At 29.3% G+C, this 21,572-nt stretch overlaps 1 protein-coding gene across 4 annotated transcripts in view; it reads right to left on the bottom strand.

Annotated features, from left to right (window-relative positions):
* LOC112601015 (protein unc-13 homolog B) overlaps positions 1 to 12,779 on the bottom strand; it is a 43,923-nt gene extending 31,144 nt beyond the window's left edge. For all 4 annotated transcript variants that reach the window (XM_025348448.1, XM_025348529.1, XM_025348609.1 and 1 more), the window contains exons 1-2: positions 11,480 to 12,779; positions 7,706 to 10,774 (exon numbers count right to left, since the gene is read on the bottom strand). In XM_025348448.1, the coding sequence (XP_025204233.1) occupies positions 7,706 to 10,669 (2,964 nt within the window). In that variant the 5' untranslated portion in view covers positions 10,670 to 10,774; positions 11,480 to 12,779. The remainder of the gene's footprint in view (positions 1 to 7,705; positions 10,775 to 11,479) is intronic.
* Positions 12,780 to 21,572: the final 8,793 nt, after the last annotated feature.

The raw sequence follows: 21,572 nt of genomic DNA, 5'->3' as shown, positions 1-21,572 counted from the left end.
AACTTATCTTAAAATAATATTTGAAAAAAATCATAAAGTACTTGCAGCGAAACTTTTTATTGAAGTTTTTGTTTAAAAAGTTTATACTTGATGCTTTAATCTGCCAAGAACACGGTCAAATAATTTCTTATTAAAAATTAGGTATACGGATGCCAATACTTTCAAACTATGTGATACCGTGCTTGACATTATATCAATGAAAATAATTTAAAAAAAAATGTTATTTTGATTTTTATGTTTGTAAAATACATTATGCTTGTTCATATAGATACGCGCGCACAAGATATAGTATTGACGATGATCGTATTTAAACCGCTATTCCTTATACGAGTTTTGATATATTTTAAAACCCGATCACCATTAGTGTAGTGAAACTGTAGTATATGTCATAATTTATATATAAATAATAATATAGATACACAATGTACGTATGTCTATTATAATAATTTGATTTTTAACATTTTTTTTTTGGTTTTGATAGACACCATAATTGTTTGGAACGACAGTCATACGTTGTCTATAAATGTTCACGATGTGTCTGTTGTCAGTAAAATAATTACAATAAATGTAATAGTTTCATCTTTTAATATTTTATTTTAATTACACAATAATTAAAATAAAATGTAAATAAAATATATAATATAAAGACTATCCAGAATTATTCATACAATTTTTGTCCGAAAATTTAAATGTTGTAAATTTACAGTGCATGTTGAAGATAATTAAGTTTATTTGTTGTATGTGTGTGTGTGTGTGTGTGAATATGTACTTAACATAAATAGATTTTTCATAGGTAATTTACGGTTAGACAGTGTGGTAACAGTGGTGGCAGAGACAATATGGATTTATTAATTTCTCGCGCGCGCGTTTCCATTACATTAACTTAACGTTTAACTACAAAACTATATATACATTCTCTCGCTCTCTACGCTACCCTTATTTTCGCCCCTTTCTACTGTACCATCAAATCCTTAGTAGCTTTTTGAGTTATTATTATTGTAATTTAATTATTATTTTATCGCAATGATTTTATATGTATATAAATACATCTTATATATATAATATATACATTCACGCCTGTATTCCGGCAACCTACAAATTAATCGCCTGAGACAATTATAAATGATCACTATGAGAACAATTTTAATTTATTATTTCGTGTTTTTAAACGTTACGGACACGTCTTTTATATCAATCATTCGTGATTAAAAGAAAAAAAAAATACGAAAAAACCTTTAAGATACAATATCCGAATGGCTGTGTATAAATTACTCATGACGTCAGCTGGCGATTTGTGAAATTTATTCCTAAAAGACTGAAAATAATTATTTTAATTTGTTAAATTCATCAATAATTGTAAAATATTATATGATACAAATACTTTATAAAGTAAATATGAAAATAAATATTATTTTTAAAAGATACTCGTAATTTTATATATTTTTAATAGTTATTTTGATGGTAGAAAAAAGAAATTTGTATTTCATACAATATTTAACCGTGTGAGTTATTATTTATGTATGATTAGTTTAAAGGAAATATTTCCAGTTAGTTGGATACTATCTATTATAGTTAAAAGTATTAGACTGGAATGAGGTATCGTTTTTCTATTATTTTAACGAAAGTTTTTTTTTACCTTTAAATCGACACAACTGAAAAGCCATTATAATTTTTATATAAGAAAACATATCTAAAAGAAAATATAACAAAAATAAATGGAAGAGTAAGGAAAATATTTTGGATTATGAAATTTAGTGCTGCTTGAATTGAATTGGATATCGTTTCACATAGTATAATAGAATGGTTATTGTTATATACAAATAGCTTTTGTTTAAAAATGTTAAAAATGGTAGAAAATAACAGAAAACTTAAATAAAGCATAGTCTAGTGTTTGGGACATTTTTGGGATAACAAAAACAGTTATTTAGAGAAGTTTAAGCTTTGTGCTTAAAAAAAATTGTTAGCTCTTTTTTAAATTACTAATAAGTATTATAAGCTAACAACTGTCACTATGTACGAGCATAATGCACGCATGGAACTAAGAATAATGAAGCTCTTGGGTTTTAATGTTTTTAATAATAATTCCCGCTATATAAGCTGAGTCATATTTCAAAACATCCGTCATGTATATATGTTCTTATAATATGACATCATCACTATCATTGTTATTGTTATTATAACATTATCCTATTATATTCGACTTACGATGATACAATAACGAAAACCATTGTCAACTTAATCGCAAGATTATCTGTACATCAATCATTCTGTCTATAGACATTGATTTAAGAGAATCTTCTCACGGTAGTCAATCTTAAAGGTGAAACTATATAATATGATGAGAACTTTATTCACACGTTTTTTGTGTTGATACTTTGATAGTTTCTATGCTTTTGGAGATGTATGAATTCAATTTGTCGAGTAGAACTAAAATATCTTTAAATTTATAACAAGTATGTATCTATTGTTTTTATGAAAAATATTATTATTTTTTTACAATATCAATTTATAATAAATAACTTCTTGACATTGTTATTAAATAAAAATAATTATTTTATAAAGTTTTTCTAAAACTAAAATAATCTTATGAAATTTAAACACCATAAATATACTAAACGCACAATAAAGTCTTATGCAAGTAATTGGTCAAAGATAAATTATGGGAAACACTTTCATTATCTTATTTATTTATTAATTAATAATTTATTGATCAAAATTAAGTGAATTTAAATAAAAATTAAAAACATAAATTAATGAAGCATCTATAATCTTAAGGATACTTAAAAAATAATAAATGTAATTATTTAAGTTTAATTTTAGTTAAATAAATATTAAGACCGTTGATATTTGAATTAAAAGTTATGAATTATAAACGTGAAGTCACTGATGATCTTCAGTATGATTACTGATTATTTTAACTGTAGACAAGTCATTTTTGGAATATCTCAATATTTTTTTAGTTGCTACTTAAAATAATCAAATAACTAATGTTTGATAATCAAGTTTACCGAAATAATAATAATAACAAACAAAACAACTTAAAGTGTTTGATACGTTGGCTTATTTTTTTTTTCTGTTTTAGTGATACGTATTTAGATATATTATAATTTAACATAAAAGTGAATAGAATCTTTAGAATTAGTTTAGAGATGAAAGTTTGTTTTATAGTATAATAAGATCTTTAATTTATTATTATTTAATTTTTTTTAAGATTATGTAGGCTTGTTATGTTTACAAATTTATAATTAGATTATTGTTAAAAGTTGCTCTAAACTCAGATGAAATTTCGAATCGTAAAGTAAAAAAACTTTTTGTATTTTATATTTAGTGACGATGAAGGATAAATAAAAATAAAAATAGCCAAAAAACTAAAAAAAAAAAAACAAAATTTATCAGATTGTTGTAATATACCTTTAGAAATAATTTTTATTATATATGTTTCAAGATTATTGCAAAACAATTTTTTTTAAATTTATATTTTAAGTGTGAATTATTTGAACAAATTAGTAATTTTATTCTTTTGGAATCACATTTAGAGAACTTATATCAATTGAAAGTTGAAAATAAAAGTCGAAGCTCTTTTAGTGCTAACTAATGGTATTACAAGATTATTTTTTTTTTTAAAGTCATATTTCTGATTTTTATAGTATTAAATAAACTATTTTTATAAATAAAGCATATTGCTTGTTTTTTGTATGAATAGTTAATATCAAGTACTCTTAATTTTTTAAATAATTTACTAGAAGGGAATGTATTTTGTTTATTTAAGATGATTTCTATTAGGTTCTTTTTAAATACAATATACATAATTTTGATTTCAAATAAATTAAAATGTAATATGCATCTATCTTAAACACTGAAAATGATTATATTAGTGTTTCAATGATATAGGAATTTTTTATTTTGGTGAATATATTTTGGACAATAGAGGAACTAAAAAAAAAGTTTTGCACAACACTTTTGATTGAACACTGATGGCACTTAAGATGGGTTAATTTAAAAAAATTGCGAAGAGCTGTAAAAAGAACTGTGAAGAAATGTAATCAAGCACCCGTTTAGAGCTTCGATGAGAATGGTATTCCATATACAATGATATATATCATTCCTTTCAAATTTAATGATACCACTTCAGCAAGTCACCCAATTCTTGTATATTACATTTTCTCGTTTTATAGTTATCTCATTATAGCTTTAATAATATCGTATATTTTAAACGTAGTCATTTATAAATCAATATAAGTAATGTAGGTTTATAAATTAATCAATGTAAATTTAATATTTATTATTATTATAAATATTATAATTTTAATTTTTTAAATAAGTATTAGCAGGTTATAAGTTAAACTTGAACACGATACAGTATTATTTTTTTTTATATCTTGTTAATACCTATAAATAGAAAAAAAATGCAAAGTTCGATTTTTTAAACAGGCTGTTAAAAATTTAAAAAAAATGACAAATCTTTGGTTTAAAAAAAAAAAATAAATGATTTAATAGTAATATGTTTTGTATACGATATTAATGATAAATATTTTTTGGAGATGGGTGATAACTATTTTTTTTAATTTTTTTTTTTTTTTGATTTGATGGTTTTGATAGTTTTGTAATTATTGTAATGTGAAAAGTATAATCTGTATTAAATTTTTAATATATTATCATGCAAAACTTTTAGAAATTTCTACTGACCTAAAAAACACACGTACCTAATTAATTTTAAAACTAATATTCTTCTCTTTGTACCAACAGATCAAAATATGACATTTTAGTAACTAATTTTGTAACCATACGTATTTTATTTATAATTAATATCACCAATGAAATTTTTAATCGAAATGTTTCGACTAGAAAACAATTATTTTAAATAAATTAAATTTACATAGTCACGGTGTGCATAATATTATAACATTTACGACAATCGACTAATTGTTTAATTAGTCAAACAAAACAACAGGCATTTTATAAATAGACTTTAAACAATGTCGTCTTATGTTATGCACGACGATCTCGTGCACTTAGCAGAGGACAGTGCGTAAAATAATTAATAATAATAATAATAATAAAAAAAAAAAACATAGGCATGCAAAGATATGTTGATTTCGACACGAATGAAATTAGTTTTGCATATACACGGCGCCGTGTTACACAGTATTTTGATCACGGTGGCACGAAGCCAACAATGACTGTACAATGCACATGATATTATACCGAACATTGTTGTTTAAATATATGTTATTTTGACATACCCGTTGACAATTTTTTACCTACTCCACTCGCTACCGTAATTGTTAATCTGATTGAGCTACGTAACCCATTTAATCCCATATATGTAGACGTTGCTTTTATATTTGTATATTAAATTATAATGATATATATGATATTATATCGAGTTATCGCGTATCTAGGTGTTTATTTTGCCACGGGGAATGGTTAGAAGAAGTTCGAAACGTTTTTGACAAACGCGCGTGAACTAATTTCGAAAGACAATATGTTGAATATTATGATTATGTGGCCGGACAAATTTTAAATTACATTTTGAATATTAATTTGTTTGTATTGTATGTTTCGTACATAGTGGTATACGCGCAAGGCAGTAAAAATATACATAATAACGATCGAAAAAATAAAAATAAATACGCTCAAAATTCGGTAGCAGATTAAAATTGCATCATCAGCTTTCTACATATTCTACCAAAATCAATTAATATTAATGGTTTTCCCGTGACCCGGATTGAATGCGTTTCACACTGCAGCGCACTTTCGCATCTCGTTTAGACACCGGCTCAACTCGTATACATAGTAATACTACTAATAATATAACACTCTTATATACGTGACCCGGTTTCTTGTTTCGATTTATTTACATTGTCCAAATTATAATTGCATCAGGGTAAATATTTATTGCGCGCCGACGGCCGAAATTCGATTGATCGTAGCACATCCCGCACGTGTTGGTAACGTGCCGCGTTAATTCGACGACAGAGGTACGGTGCCGCCCGATGCCGACCTCTCCCTGATCCAAGTCGGTATCTATAATGGTAATATTAATTTAATCGTCGATTATATCCATAATAACATTAATAATAATAACCTCGGTAAAGAGTTTCCCGGCACTGAGGTTAATGTAATCGACCATAAAAACTTGGTAATATAATTCTATTGGTGTGCTTTAATCATTCGGTAAAGGAATACGCATATGAAATTTGTCACACATGAGCTTGAAGAACTTTTATTCTTTCTATTTACTAATGAATTTTTTGGGTGATACAAGAACAATATTATGTATATCAAACTTTAATTAAATCGGTGGTTATAATTCTAGGTAAAAGTAGTAAAATAATTAATATACCTATACTTCATTTTTAATAATCTAAAATAAATGTATTTTTATTGTTGATATTATATATTCATCCACTGACTTAGTTTTTATACTGATTGTTTTGTTACGTAAAATTAATGAAAATTAAATAGTTATTCAAATTTTATATTTATATATAAATTAGTTTTTAAATTAGATTTATTACATTCATAGTAATATTTTAGAATAATAATAATTGGAAAAAACGTTATTGATGGGCAAATAGATTAGGCTTCCTTAATATCATAGAGTATAGTTAATAGTGTTGTACTAGTAATAACATGATGTATAGAAAATGTCAGTTCAATGGGTTCAATATATTATTTACTCATTAATTCTTCGAGAGAAATTTAATATAAAGCAATTTTTTCATTTTTAAAAATGAATTTTATACAGATAATGTTTCAACTTTAAATAAATTAAAACTTAGTTATAAAATATGTTTTGAATAAAGTTTATGATAATATTAAAGTTATTTATGTAATATTTTATTGGTTTAGAAACATTAATTTTAATAATATTAAATCCTAATAGAATTTTTAAAATAATTTAATTTAAATTTTATGTTTTAACATAAATATATTATTTGAATAAATAACAAAACAAAAAAAAAATAAAAATAATTATTATTTATTACTATTTCAATGATTTTGTGAGAAAAATAAAGTTATTTTTATAGTTTAATTATGGTAATAATAAACAGATAATTACTAAAAAAAAAACGATACATTTTTTTTAGATAAAAATTAAGAATTACCAAAGAATTATATCAGTTTCTTATTAATAATATAAATTTATATTTAATGAGTGTGTTAAAATGTGTAAGCTTTATTTGATTATGTGTTTAAGTAAGTATAGAATTATGTTTACTTTGTTTTTAGTCGTAAATTATGACTCATAATACACACACACACATATATATATATATATATATATAAGTATATTATAAATATTTATTTAATTATTTTTATATTAAGTTGTTTGGCAAGAAGCACCTATTTCATCCTTTTTGTTTTTTAACTATGGAATATATACTTCTATTATTATTATATGTATTAAATATTTCATTTTATAATATAATTTAGTAATTTACAACATATACGTCAAGATTTTATGTCTTTTTAAATAAAGTATGAACAATATTTTATCTATGAAATAATAATTTAATTTGAATGTTCATCAAAATTAAATAGGTACATTTCGAAAATATCACAATATTATCATTAATTATGAATTACTGTGATTACATTACATTGTTTGCAAGTATAAAATAAGTTAAGTTAATTTTAAAATCGTTTTAAATCTTAAATAAGAGTACACAATAAATAAACATACGTATTTTAAACTTACCTCGATAATCGGAGTAGGTGGAGGACCAATATCCTGGTTTATCTCTTCAGGCTTTTTTTCCTTAAGAGCTTTCACGATTTTCCATTTACTTCCAGTCTCTTCTTTATCTACTAAATTGTTTTTATCAAATTTAAACCTGGGCAATGACGGTGCACCGGGACTTTCATCCTCTTCAACGACCATTTGTTCGTCAGCCGTTTCCGTTTCCGGTTCGAGTTCCTGTTCCGGTCCTAGGTCTAGGTCTTGACCTGGAAGATCCCTTTTAATGCCACCTGGAGTATCCGGTACTTTCATTAACTTAAATCTTATAGGTCCATCGTCTTGTGATAATTCCTCTTCAATGACTGTATCCAAGGACTGCTCTTGTTCGAAAGTGTCTTCGTTGAACGATTCGTCTACTGATTGTTTTCTTATGTCTTCAATAGCTTTAGACATTTTTTCTTTAAAATCGACTTTAGATACAAGTATAGATGTTTCACTTCGGGTATTAGGTGGTGGTAACATAGGTGGCCCAAATACTCGTTCAAAATGAGTTTTTTTCTCTAGTTCTTCTAATTGTTTTAGTTCATAACAGTACCATTCATCATCACTATCGATGCTTTCTTCAGTACTTTGTCGTCTCGACGAAATTCTAGATGTACTTCTCCACGAATGATTGCTTCTACTATCATCTTCAGTGTCCGCGGATGCTTTTCCAGCCCACGGTACCTCTAAACTTGCTTGTCTAGATGACATTTTGAAATTTCTTATATTATTTGTTGGCTGTACAAACTCTTCATGATGTTTAACAGGCTGTTCTTCTAATGATTTGTTATGTTTTTCTATTGAAATTACTGATGATTCACTTTCTGGCACTCCATTCGAAAGCTTACAGTGTTCTCTGTATTTACTCAACTTTCTGGATACAGCGAATTCTTTAGTCGGACCATTGAACATTTCAGCTGGTAACTGAATTTCATTAATCTGTTCTTGTACCTCTTCTTCCTGTTGTTCTGTAGGAATGTTGGCTGGCTCAGACGGTTGTAAGGGAGGTGGTTCTGGTGGTGTTGGCCTATCTCCAGATTTTAACTGAGTCCATTCATTTTCTGCAAATTCAGGATCTGCTATTGAATATGAGCTCTGAAAAGGGGCAGGTTTAGTGGTTTTATGTAGCAGCCCAGACATGGTGGACACAATTGATTTTTTTTTCTTACGACTACCGTGTCTTTGTGTGTTCCAACTACGTGGTTTTGATGTAGATGCAGTTTCGCTGTGAACGGAAACCGCGTCGGGTTCCTTTTCCAAGCCACCCGGTAATGAATGAGATCGATGCCGTTGTGGCAAGTGAACATCGGGAAACCAATTGCTCACTGAATTACTGACCGAATTCATAGCTGATTTGATTATATTACGTTTAGATTTTTTTGTTTTTTCTTCCCTTCTTGAACTGTCATCTTCACAACGAATCTGAAAATTAGGCGTCGTTACATACCTATATCGAGGTTGATTATTTTCCAGCCTGTTGTTTTCTCTACCATAATAAGTATCGTTAACGGTGTTCGGATAATAAGTTAACGCATCTGTTAAACCAGAATATGGTCTATCCGAGGGTTTTTTATAGTCTTTGTACGACATTACGTCCAACAGGTCCGGTACGTTCGAGATGGACGACTGTTGTGCGTTAGTAGTCTGGTATTTATATCCTTGACCTGCCGTCGAATACACCCCAGTTGACCTATCGTAATACGGATAATCGGTGTCAAATGCAGTGGTTACACATGTTACTACTGTTAATCCGGATGGACCAGCTACCGAAATCTGGTAAGATTGATCAAACATTCGATTTCTTGGTGAACACGGAGATTTTTCATAGTTGGATAACAATCCACCACTCATTGATGATAGACCAGAATCGGATTTGTTGGCTGTAACTGCGGCACCAGGTCGGTGTTGGTGTAACGTTTCCAAATCTTTGGAAGAATTATGAAATTGGTGCATGGTGTTCAGATCCTTAGTAGAATTGTGAAACTGATGAAGCGAATCAAGTTCTTTCGCGGAATTGTGAAATTGTCGCAGGCTCAGTGATAGTGCGGATGATAGCGATCTGGGAAATACAGGATCTTCGGGTGCTGGAGGCGGTGGACTACCAGGTGGCGATTGTGACTGATAAGAGTCGTTCATGTAAGTCGATTGTGATGTTGAATCCATAAATAATGTCGACGATCTGTACTCGGATTCTTCGCATTTCGGGATCGTGGGTAGCGATCGAATGGATGAAGACGTATAAGGATACATGCGATGTTGTAAGTTTCCCACCGATGACGTGAGTGGCTTGTTAATTGGATAAAAATCGAGAGCAGCGGCAGCTCTTTCCGTCTCGTCGTTCCAACTATCTAATTGAGCTTCGGCGTACAGTTGTCGCATGTTTCTCTCCATTTGTTCTATATTTTCAAAAATTTCTTTTGCAGATTCCACAGAATCCATTTTTTCCTGGTCTTCATTTAACAACTGACCTTCGTACGCTCTGTAATCTACGTCCCTCTGTTCCAATGGTTTTTTAGTACCATTACTGCTACTACCTTCCGATTCCTCCCATATCATACTTAGAGCGGGGCGGTCACCAATTTCTGGCGGTCCCATGTATGTAGCCGAAGTTGATATCGGCTCTGCACAAATCTCGACCATTTGCCCGATAACAGACTGTTGATTCTGAATAATAGTTTCGAGTTTTTCAATACGCTCCCACATTTTTACATACTCGTCTGACAATAAGTCCAATGCTCGCCATGCGTACATCACTTCGTTCTCCAATACATTAACGCGGGGTGTCATTTTATCTATGAACTCGTTTAGCGCAGCCTCTACAGCCTGTTGGTCACTGTAGACTATAGCAGTGGCATTTGTCGTTGCAGTGGATGCAGTGGTGATTGTGGTGGCAGTAGTGGTTGATCTGCCACCTCCGTTTCGATTTTGTTCCGGTTCCATGATGGTTGTATAGCTAAAGCCGGTACATACTATTGGTCAGTCGTGAATAGAAGTTTGATTGTTGGTTGACCAACACCATTAATATTTTGATAACTATTTTTATTGCTGAAATAATTAAAACGAAAATATATTAATAAATATGTAAGATAAACGTTAAAACTTATACGTTCTTTACGCGTGTAAAAATAATTTTACTACAGATAAATATGGTCATGTTTTTGAAGTAGAACATGTGATTTTTATATACATTTAAGAGATGTAACTTTTTTTTTATGTAACTTATACACCAACCGTCGGTTACATCAAAAAAATAGATTTTTAAAAGTTAATCTTTTAGAAAAGTTTCCCCAGAATAAATATTTAGGCGTAAATTGAGAGCATCCAAAACCCTACTCCCCTTCTCATTCACCAAAAAATGACTCGGTTTTATAAATAATCGAGCAAGGCGGCATTTCAGAAGACGATAATGATAAATTACTGTCATAAGCTATCTCGATTCACCAAACTTGGGTTTTTTTCATTCTCTCCCTCTTCTTTACCTCTATATACCGTCGTATTTTATATGGTCATAAACACCGGATATATTGGCCAATGGCAAATCCAGTAAGATGGTCGATTTAACTCTAATAACGAGAATTTATATTTTTATGCAGTAAATAAACCGTATTATAATCAGGATCGAAATAAAAAAAAAAAAACATGCATATTGTTAGCTTATGCAATAACAACACGTTCAAACTAAATATAATAATTTTGAACCACAGCGTGTAAAGAACGTCTGAAAAATACAATATTCTGAAAGTGACTTACCTTTGAATCGAAATGTCATCATCGTTTCGGCTCTGATTTCATCAGCTGTCGATGGTAAAGCGAAACGTATTTAAGTACTGAATGGGAGATTCTGATGCTATTGTTTAAGAAGTAAATACGTAAAAAACGCACGTAGTCGTTCCGTACAAACGTCAGGCTTTTTCCGATAGGGTGAAAACAAAAAGAGTACTGAAACACAATACGGGGAGCAGAAGTTCAGCATGCGTTTTGCGTTCTTCACCACTATTATGCATGACGAAAATCGATGTTGTGCAACAAGAGAGGTGTATTTATTTTTACAGTAGTTGGCATTGACAGTAAAATCAATTTTGTTGGGGCGTTGTTGGTTTGTAATATAATATTGTTTATATTTTTTAGAAACGTATTCTTCCGCCGCAAAGTTCAAACCGCGTATTCAGTAACAATGCACCGACATCCACTATTCGGATGCAGCAGATACACTCCTTCAACAGCGGCGTGTCACCGTTCAAGAGGAGACCCGCATTGTCTTCGTCGTCGCCGTCGACGTCGTCGTCGAGAGTCCAAAAGTTTAATTAACTTTTTTGATTTACCAGCGTCGGCGGTTAGTGTATGTTGCGATCGTCGTCGTTGTCGTCCCCCCCGAACCATTACATAACGATTGTGCAGCAGTAATTACTGCACCGCCAAACGACGATAATATTATTATTGTAGCAACGATGACGCGCGCGCGTTTAATAAGTTTTCTGACGCACGCGACGGCTAATTTCTGTCTGTATTGTTTAACACATCGTGTTCATGGTGATTTACGATGTAGATGACGTATATCGACACACTGCCACGATAACAATTGAAACTATAACATTTTTTTTTTTTTTTGTTTTGACGCACAAAAAAATAAATAAATAAATAAGTAAATAACGATAATAATAACAATTATAAATAAATAAACGAAAAAAAAAAATAAAACCGACGAAAATATAACGACGCGACGAGATTACGGTCTCTGTGTACCACAGCCACTGAATAAAACACGTAAATTAAATACACGTGTATGCATGTGTTACGACAAATATATATTTATAAATTAGTGTGTGTGTGTGTGTATGTGTATGTGTATGTGTGTGTATTTGTGTAATTATAATGATTTACAACGCGAATGTAAAACGGGCAGGTGGTTGGCGGTCGGTCGCGCGCGTAACCAATATCATATAGTGTCGCGACTCGGCAAAGGTGTTCGCGTATCGGGCGGCAGCGTCGTCGTCGTCGTCGTCGTCGGCGGCGGCAAGCGGGCGAGCGAGCGCGCACATACACACGTCCGCTGGCGATCCGGCACTGGTGGCGCGCACGGCGTGGTCGGCGTAATATAATCGGGAGCGGTGGCAGTTTTTCCCGGTTTCGCGCGAGCAAAGCGCGCCCCGACGGCGGCGGCGTTTGCGGCGGGGCGGTGGGCGCGCGCGGCTCGAGCGTACCTACCCCCGGACCCTTCGACCCCCGGCCGGCTGCCCTCGCGCTCCCCGGACCCCCACCGCCGCCGCCGCGCTTACCGGCTCGTGGGGGGGCGGGGGGTTAGCTCGCCGTTGCGTCTGCGGGGACTCGCCCTGCGCACCCCTCGCCGCCGCTATTGATTTGTCCAAAGACCTTCCGCGTGCTTGTCGACCGGCACGCCGACGGTTCAAGACCGGCCGAGTCGCCGGCGGAGTCCTCTCTTCGGTCGACGAATTTTTCGAGATAAACAAAAAAAAAAAAAAAATAGAGAATTAGAGACGTATACGTTGCACCTGCCAACACCCGTAGATAATAATATATAGAACACGCGTTACGTCGCCTTCACACGAGTTGGTTTTGAATCTTATGCCGCGCAGCCAGTCGGACGCGCTTGATTTTTTGTCGTCGAATTACTGTCACGCGTTAAACGCGTCTGTCCGTCAGAAATCAGATCTCTCTTTTTCTCTCACTATCTACGTCTATATCTCTCTTAAACGACAAAATGTGTCGGCATCAGATTTCAGCTGTTAACTATTACGAATTAGAACGGTAATTTTTTATTTATTTATTTATTTATTTATTTATTTATTTATTTTATCCCCCTTTTACGTATTTGTACTTAATATATGTGTACAAACAAACGATTTTTTTAAACACTGTTATAAAACGACATTTCATCTTTACCGTTTATTTTTTATTTTTATCGCATTAAATGTATTTTTGACGTTTAATGATAATAATATAACAACACTGGTTTGACGACGGTGGTATATTTTATTGCCGATTAATTTCTATAGCAGTGAAATAACTTCGTGTGACGACGGGTCTCTTTCTCTCGCCGGTCGTAATATAATCGCGTTATTACTCTTTCCACCGCGATACAGTTAATCTAAAGGAATTCACTTAAACGAGAAAAAATCGCCGTGTAAACAATATCAAAAGATGAATTTCCGAAACGATTCGTATCGACTGGTTTCTCCCCCTCTCGTCCGGCTATATCGATTCCGGTCCCAACACTACCACCGAAAATCCATGTTAATAAAGATTACTTGGCTTTAACTCGAAATTGTTAACACCGTACACGTTTGGTCACGGTCTTTTCTATACATAAATATAAGCAATGTAGTGACTTTCAACAAGTTGGCACGAATATTATACTTGTTTAATGATCCAACCCTTAAAGGATCACGTTTGCACTTTGTATATGTAAGGCATCCTGTGTGCGTTCGATACCGATACTCGGGTTGAGGCGAAAAAAATAAACTACCCTCTATGACATATTAGTGTGTGCTTGTTATAATATATACATATATAATATGTGTGTATATATCATATACACAGCAGCGATGTATAATGCGTGTACATGGATTTAGGATGACGGGTAGTACTATAAAGTTTCCAAAATAAATTATGGAAACATTTCCATTCATATTTTGAATCAATTTATTTTATTTATTTTTTTTTTTGGTTTTGTACATCGATAAAGCTGGGAAAAACTAGTTGTAAAGTTGCAAAAGAAAAATGGCGTTAAATTCATTGTGACCGAAAAAAACGTGTTTACGTATATACAGCACACACGTTATATATATATTTAGATACAATTAATTTCTATTGAATTCTATTTTTACCTACGATATGTATCAAGGTTTTATGTAAATATTGTGTCGAAGTGGTTTTTTTATATACGTAATACGTCCATAATACAATCAATAATAAGACAGTTAATTATTGTTTCACTGGTTAATACAATTGTAGTAATACATAACTGTATTTTAAAATATCAATGTTTGAAAAATATTACAATTATTAAAAATAAATATTTAGTCGAAAATGCACAAAGTATAACTATTTTATAATTTTGCAAATGTGAAAACATAACAAAACGTATAAATAATTTAAATGCATATACCCGGTTTCATCCATCCCTACTAATTCTGAATTTTAAATCATTATACTGATTATTCGGAAAGTTTGTTTAGAATACTCGTAAATTAAATGTATTGACTTTTTTATACAATTTTAAATTCATTAGATTTTATTCTTTTATTATCGTATTTCATAATAATTATTACGATTTAAAATGGATTAGGTTTAAATCAAGTACATTAGTGTTTTATACAACCAAATAAATCCCGAGTGATAAACCATTTTAAGCGAGCTTTACGTTGACGGTCACTGGGTTAAAAAATGAAGTAATATTAATGATAAATTTATATTAAAAAAAATTGACAAAGTAAAATATTTTGTATTGATAATATGTATTTACAATCTACGTAGATATTATGGTTTTTTAATTTATTTAAGTCGAGTTTTAAGAACATTTTAGTTTGCACGCTATCGAATTTCGTTAAGGGAATTAATTTACTAACGTTAAAACATTATACGTGTCTACTTAATCATTTTGTTTATGTAGAATTTGGCTTGGATCGTTAATTCTGACGGCTGTGATCATTGTTATTGATGATAAACGTACTGTGAAATATGCATCATTTTATCATCATCGAACTGTAGAAAAAAATGGCTTTCAAGTTTTATCATAATAATTTATTGTTTTAAAAATAACAACACGACGCAAATACAAAATAATAAGCTACTAAAAATGTCACTTTTATTTTTAACAAATGTTGGAATTCTGAATGAATTTAGACATGGAGTTTTATTTGCGTTTTTTAATAAGTGTCATACATTGGTGTTTTGTTGCATTGTTGCTGTGAATAGAGAGTATTTAACTGAATTATAATCATCCCGTGATGAATATAATTTGAAAAATATTCAGAAAGCAAATACTGTTGTTATTATTATTATTGTTTACTTTTATGGTGAAAAAAAGCTGGCTATTTTAAATAAAAATTAATGAGAGCAAAACATAATTAACATTTTTTTTGTATGGTTTATGAAAAAAATTGCAAATTAATAATAAGGAATTTGGTTTAAAAATCATAATTAATCTAGTTTGTAAGCTATGTGTAGGTATATTAAGTTTTTGTATTGATGAATAATATACTATTATTATTTTATGTTATTCATACTGTATTATATTTCAAACGCTAATTCAAAGCGTAATTTATGAGCAGTTATTATATTTAAAAATAAATTCGAATCATCAGATATGTAAGAACATAACCTTTAAATTAGATTATTTTGTGTATTTTTAATTATATTCACAGGGAAATGGCGGAGATGTGTGATAAGTAGTAACCAATAAATAATAATTACGTAAAGAAAATAGTTATTTCTTCTTATTACTATTGAACTTTGAACAAAAAAAAAAAGTTTTGGTAAATATAAACCAGCCATTACCCATTTTGAAATGAGCATACTACTTGTATGTAATGGGTTACGAGTAATTTCCCTTTTCCCGTTGTTTTTCGCGATGTTATAGTATAAACTGTGTGTATATGGCACAAGGTTTTTTTATATTCAATGTCCAAACATTATTCTCTTTTCTAGTGGTCCTTGATATAGAAATTGTGTGGTTTTTTTATTATTAGTATTATTTTTTGTTTAACAACCGTTGACTATAATTTTACATATTTTTTTCCATTTCCTTTTTTTTTTTTTTTAAATATTATCCAGGAAATCACAGGATTTATAATAAATTCGTGGTTGTATGAAATTAATACACTCTACACATATAATCATCTGCACAAAAGTACACAGTTTTCCGTCCCAGTACACGGGGCAAAACCGCATTTTTAACCCCACTTTTAGAGAACTTCACGGCTGACATTAGTTTGAGCTGTTTACCACATTCCTTCGTTTTCTCTGAAGGCGGTAAGCCTTCAAAGAACGCCTTAATTAACTAATACTTTGACGGGTTTGTTTGTTTTTCGCGTTTATCGCATAACAGAAATATTAGGTGGCCAGATTAAATAACGTCTGTTTTTTACGATAAAAAAATAGTATTACAAACTAAATTAAGTAAAGAGTTTCAAAGTATATTCTATATTATACATAGCATCAGCAGTAGAATTCCGCCCTGGACACAGCTGTACACGTATAAATATAATATTATACGTAGCTAACAGAGGTAGAATATAATTATATGTTGAATAATTTTCCGGGTGTGTATTGTTTTTGAATTCGTTAGGAATGCTACTCAAAAGTATTCTTATTTTGTTTTTGTTTTTTTTATTTAATATGTATATAACATTCAAAATATTATTTTAAAAACTTTAGTAGCAGTGCATATTATATATATTTATACAATTGTAACTAATTTCGACAAATTCATTTGTTTCTTAAACGAGAAAGTTTAAAAATACTTTTGTACCTATTAATTATATAAAACATGAACATAAAACGAGTATTTCGGGCTTAAAAATATTTTGTGGTTGTATTTTACTAATTATATGAAATATCATAACACAATGAAATATGGTTAATAAATTATTTATATATTAAAAAAAAAAACTTATAGTTATGAAAAAATTATTTAGCAAATTATAAATATTTGAAAAAAAGCTTACATAAAAGTGTTATTTTTGACTATGAAGTTATATTGTATTTTATAGTTTATCTTTTTAACATTTTTATCAAATGTTTCACTTTTTTTAACATAGTACTTATATTGTTAGTTTTATTTATGTTAAAATAATATATACCAAAACTTTTTATCCAAATATTTTTCCAAATTGTCAATTATAATTTTAATTTACTGAAACAGATAATTTTTCTTAACATATTGAGTAAATAATTGTAATTATTATTTAAAATAATTTAAATATATGATAAAAAGAACAAAGAGGGAGTTAAATAATTGAATACCAGATAAATTTTATCATATAAAAAAAAATGTATAAAAAAAAAAAATTAAATTCTTAAAATATATTATCAAAAAAAAAAAAAAAAAAAAAAATTGAACGTTTTTACAAATATTTTTAAGCTAAAAAGTGTAAATAAGTACTTTGCATTAAAAAAATACATCCAATATAATACTCATGTATATAAGCTTAAATGGTTTATATTAAATTTATTACCAGAATGGACATAAAAAGATAAAATCCCTTCGAAAGTAACATTAAATAATTGAAACATGAACATTTTATAGAATTATAATAAACAAAAAGTTTATTTATGACTTAAACTGATTTTTTCTTCAAAATAATACAAAATTAAAATCAATTGTTATTTTACTATACGTACTTGAAATATGAGTTTTAATTTTTTTTTCAAAATATAACTATTCTTTGTATCTTATGTTTATGGTATTTAATGTGTTTATAAAATATTATATTGTATTAAAATATTTTGAATCAAGTATTTGTTATTGAAATACATTAATATTTGATTGAACAAAATTAAAATGTAGTTGAAATAATTCCGTATTATTAATATCGATAAAAAAATAGCCGTGCATAGGTGCATAGGTGCATTTTATTTTTAGTACTTATCACTTAAAAACTTTATACATCTGGATTTATATTTTAATAATTAAAAATATTCTAAGGTATAATTTCATTAATAATCTGTGTTTAGGAAAAAGGATAATTCTCATTCGAAAATAAAGAAGTCAATATCGTAACAAGACGGTTCTTCGATATTCTTAAATATTTTAAATTGTAATATAGTCTGAGTATTTTTAAAATTCCAAGAAATACAACTTATATAAATTAATTTTTAAAAGAAACCACTGGTGTGAGCATACTTATTGTGTATTACCCTGCATTTTAGTGATATAAAATCGAATCAAGACTAATAATTTTCAGTCCGTTACATGACGTGCGTGTCGAGTACATTAATTTTTATTAGTTGAGCACTTTGTTTTGTGTTCAAAAATATAATAATATTACGATTTACGATTCATAAAATATTTTATAAATTATTTTAGTAGTATTAGTCAGTGAAAAAGTACACTTGTTGGTTGTAGCATAAATTATATAGGTATAGTGAAACGATAATTTGAGTTAGGTGGACAATAATTATGTCCGTCGAAACCTGGTCAAATCGGCCGCGGCATATCGTTCTAAAAAACTGTTCGGAAGTGTTTTAAAGTGATCATGTCTTCTATTTCGTTTACATAGTACTGGATTATTGTGTACTCAAATTTTCATATAGTATAGATATTACTGCTATTGTATTCACTTGACACTTGTACGAGATAATGACGATATGTTTACAAAATTGCAATGTCGGGTTCATTCCATTGCCCGTTATAATAAAAACAATATAGTTATAGACACATAAATTATATGTGGAGTATTTGGTTGATCGCTAGAGATTCTTGCAAGCACAAGACACGATGAATATAACAAAATTTCGAGATTAGGATATATATATATATATATATAATAACGTCGATTATAATATTGAACGTTTTTATTACATTAATTTAGCACAGGCACAAAATGATGATAGTCTCGAATATATTTACAGATGTATCAAGCATGTTCACCTACTTGTTTATATGCTCAGGATCAGCCTTATCTAAAATCTCTCCGATCTTAACTTGTTTCTCAAAGAATTGTTATAGCCTAACTATTATTCAACTTGTGTACCTTTGATCATTAAACCAGTGTTTAAACTATAACTAGGAACTTAAACGATGATAAAGCTTTCTTTACTCTCAATTATGATCCTAAAGTGATAAAAAAATAATATTTAAACCTCCTGTATGTATGATATAAAGATTGAGAAATCAAAGTAGAAGAATCAAAATTATTCACTGAACATTTATGAACAGACCATAAAATTGTCTTACCATCACGCTTAATAATTTACTTCTCAGTTTTGCATAAACGCTGAAATAACCGATTACGAAAATGACGATCTATTTTTAAATCCAAATGTATTAACTACAAAATTAAAAATCTTATTTATAAACTTCTATAAAAGCTAGCATAGACCTATGGAATATAACTTTGGGACTCAGCCAAACACTTGAACATTAATAAAATCCAAACCTTCGAATCGAAATGTCTCTGTCAAATTACTAAAGCACCCTTTTATGTTTCAAATCACATTGCACAAAGAACTCTCAATTCTAACTGTTCAAAACGTTGCTAAAACTTTCTACAAATGATTTCAATCTATCCTTCACAACCATTGAAATACTTTCATTTCCAAATTATCTACTCTTACCATCCCAAGTGACCCAGGAAGACAACTTATCTAATATGGTGCTGCGATTTCGTAATTGACTTAATACTTACATATCCCATGAAGTTCCATAGATGGAACTTTATTATGTAAGTTTAAATAACCACTTAATCAACACATAACTTTTATTTACAAATAGTTATAATTTAAAATTAACAAAAAAAAAAAATAATAATAAATATTAAACAATCTAAATCAACTAAGAAAATACTAATAATGAGTTTTATCAACCAATAAATTTAATTTAAATATGATATCCAGAAGTGCATATAAAAAGATTATAAATTAGTAAGCAGAATATTTGACTGGTTTAATATTTAAATATTCAATATAGTGATTACATTATATTATCAATTTAATAAAAAAAAAAATAATTATAAATATTATACGTATTATGTGTGTTCTATTAAAACAATATATGTTACGTCCAATTCACAGTTCTCATAAAACTAAAAATAGAAAAAAACAAAATTAGTTTGTAGTTTTCTAAAATGTTATCTCCATCAAGTAAGGTATATTATAATAAATATAATAACAATAATTTGTAAGAGTATATAACATATATGTGGTTTGGAAGCATTAGCATTCATTCTCTATACCTAATAAATGGTGCAGACTACAGTTTTCGTATCAGTCGGACTAATGAAAACAAACGATCCCCGAAATTATATAGATAATTCGGTGGCAGACGCTGTATACATATTTAATATATATATAATATATATATATATATATATACATTTAGCAAGAGTCGAGCGTATGATATTATGGTAGACATAAACACAAACACATATATAATATATATGCGTGTGTGTCCATTTGAGACGATACGAAAATTAAACGTCTACATATAACTATATATACGTGTAGTTACCTAAAAGGCACGCGCATTATTGACATTACAACGATTCGCATTTAGTGCGTAAATGCCGATTATTAAACGCACTAATTGGCAGCATCGAAACAATGTGTGATATTGATCACGATAAACTTAGAATACATAATAATATAATATGAATATTTAAAAGTGTATTTTATTCTAAAATCGGATGTTGTGAAATAATAAACAAATTATGTCTAAAAATAAATTTTTTTCCTCGGGATTAAAACTTCAGTATATTACATCTTCCTCAGTTAAAACTAAAATATAACATACAATTATACTCGTATTTAATAAATAATTTTAAAATACCCGGTTTTTTCTGAAGTTAATTCTAAAATTTAATTATATTGGTCATATGAAATAAAATATTTCTGTGTGAAACTTTATGTGCCCTTATATAATACCTACTAAGTACGTTATCAATATAATTGTTTATTCATATTCTGAAGACACGATGTCATAAAACCAACAGTATTTTGCTTATAGAACATGATGCATAAATATAGACTTAATTTGCATTTCTACTTGTAAGATCATAAAGGATGTAATCAGCTTTCAGTTAACATTTTCACATTTGATTAATTACGTAAACTCAAAGTAACTCATTACACAGTCACTCACATATACACACAAAACAAAACTAGC

This window comes from Melanaphis sacchari, unplaced genomic scaffold (genome assembly GCF_002803265.2).
Source record: "Melanaphis sacchari strain LSU unplaced genomic scaffold, SCAv2.0 Contig0_pilon_pilon, whole genome shotgun sequence".
Taxonomy (NCBI): domain Eukaryota; kingdom Metazoa; phylum Arthropoda; class Insecta; order Hemiptera; family Aphididae; genus Melanaphis; species Melanaphis sacchari.
This window is presented reverse-complemented; position numbering and strand designations above follow the sequence as displayed.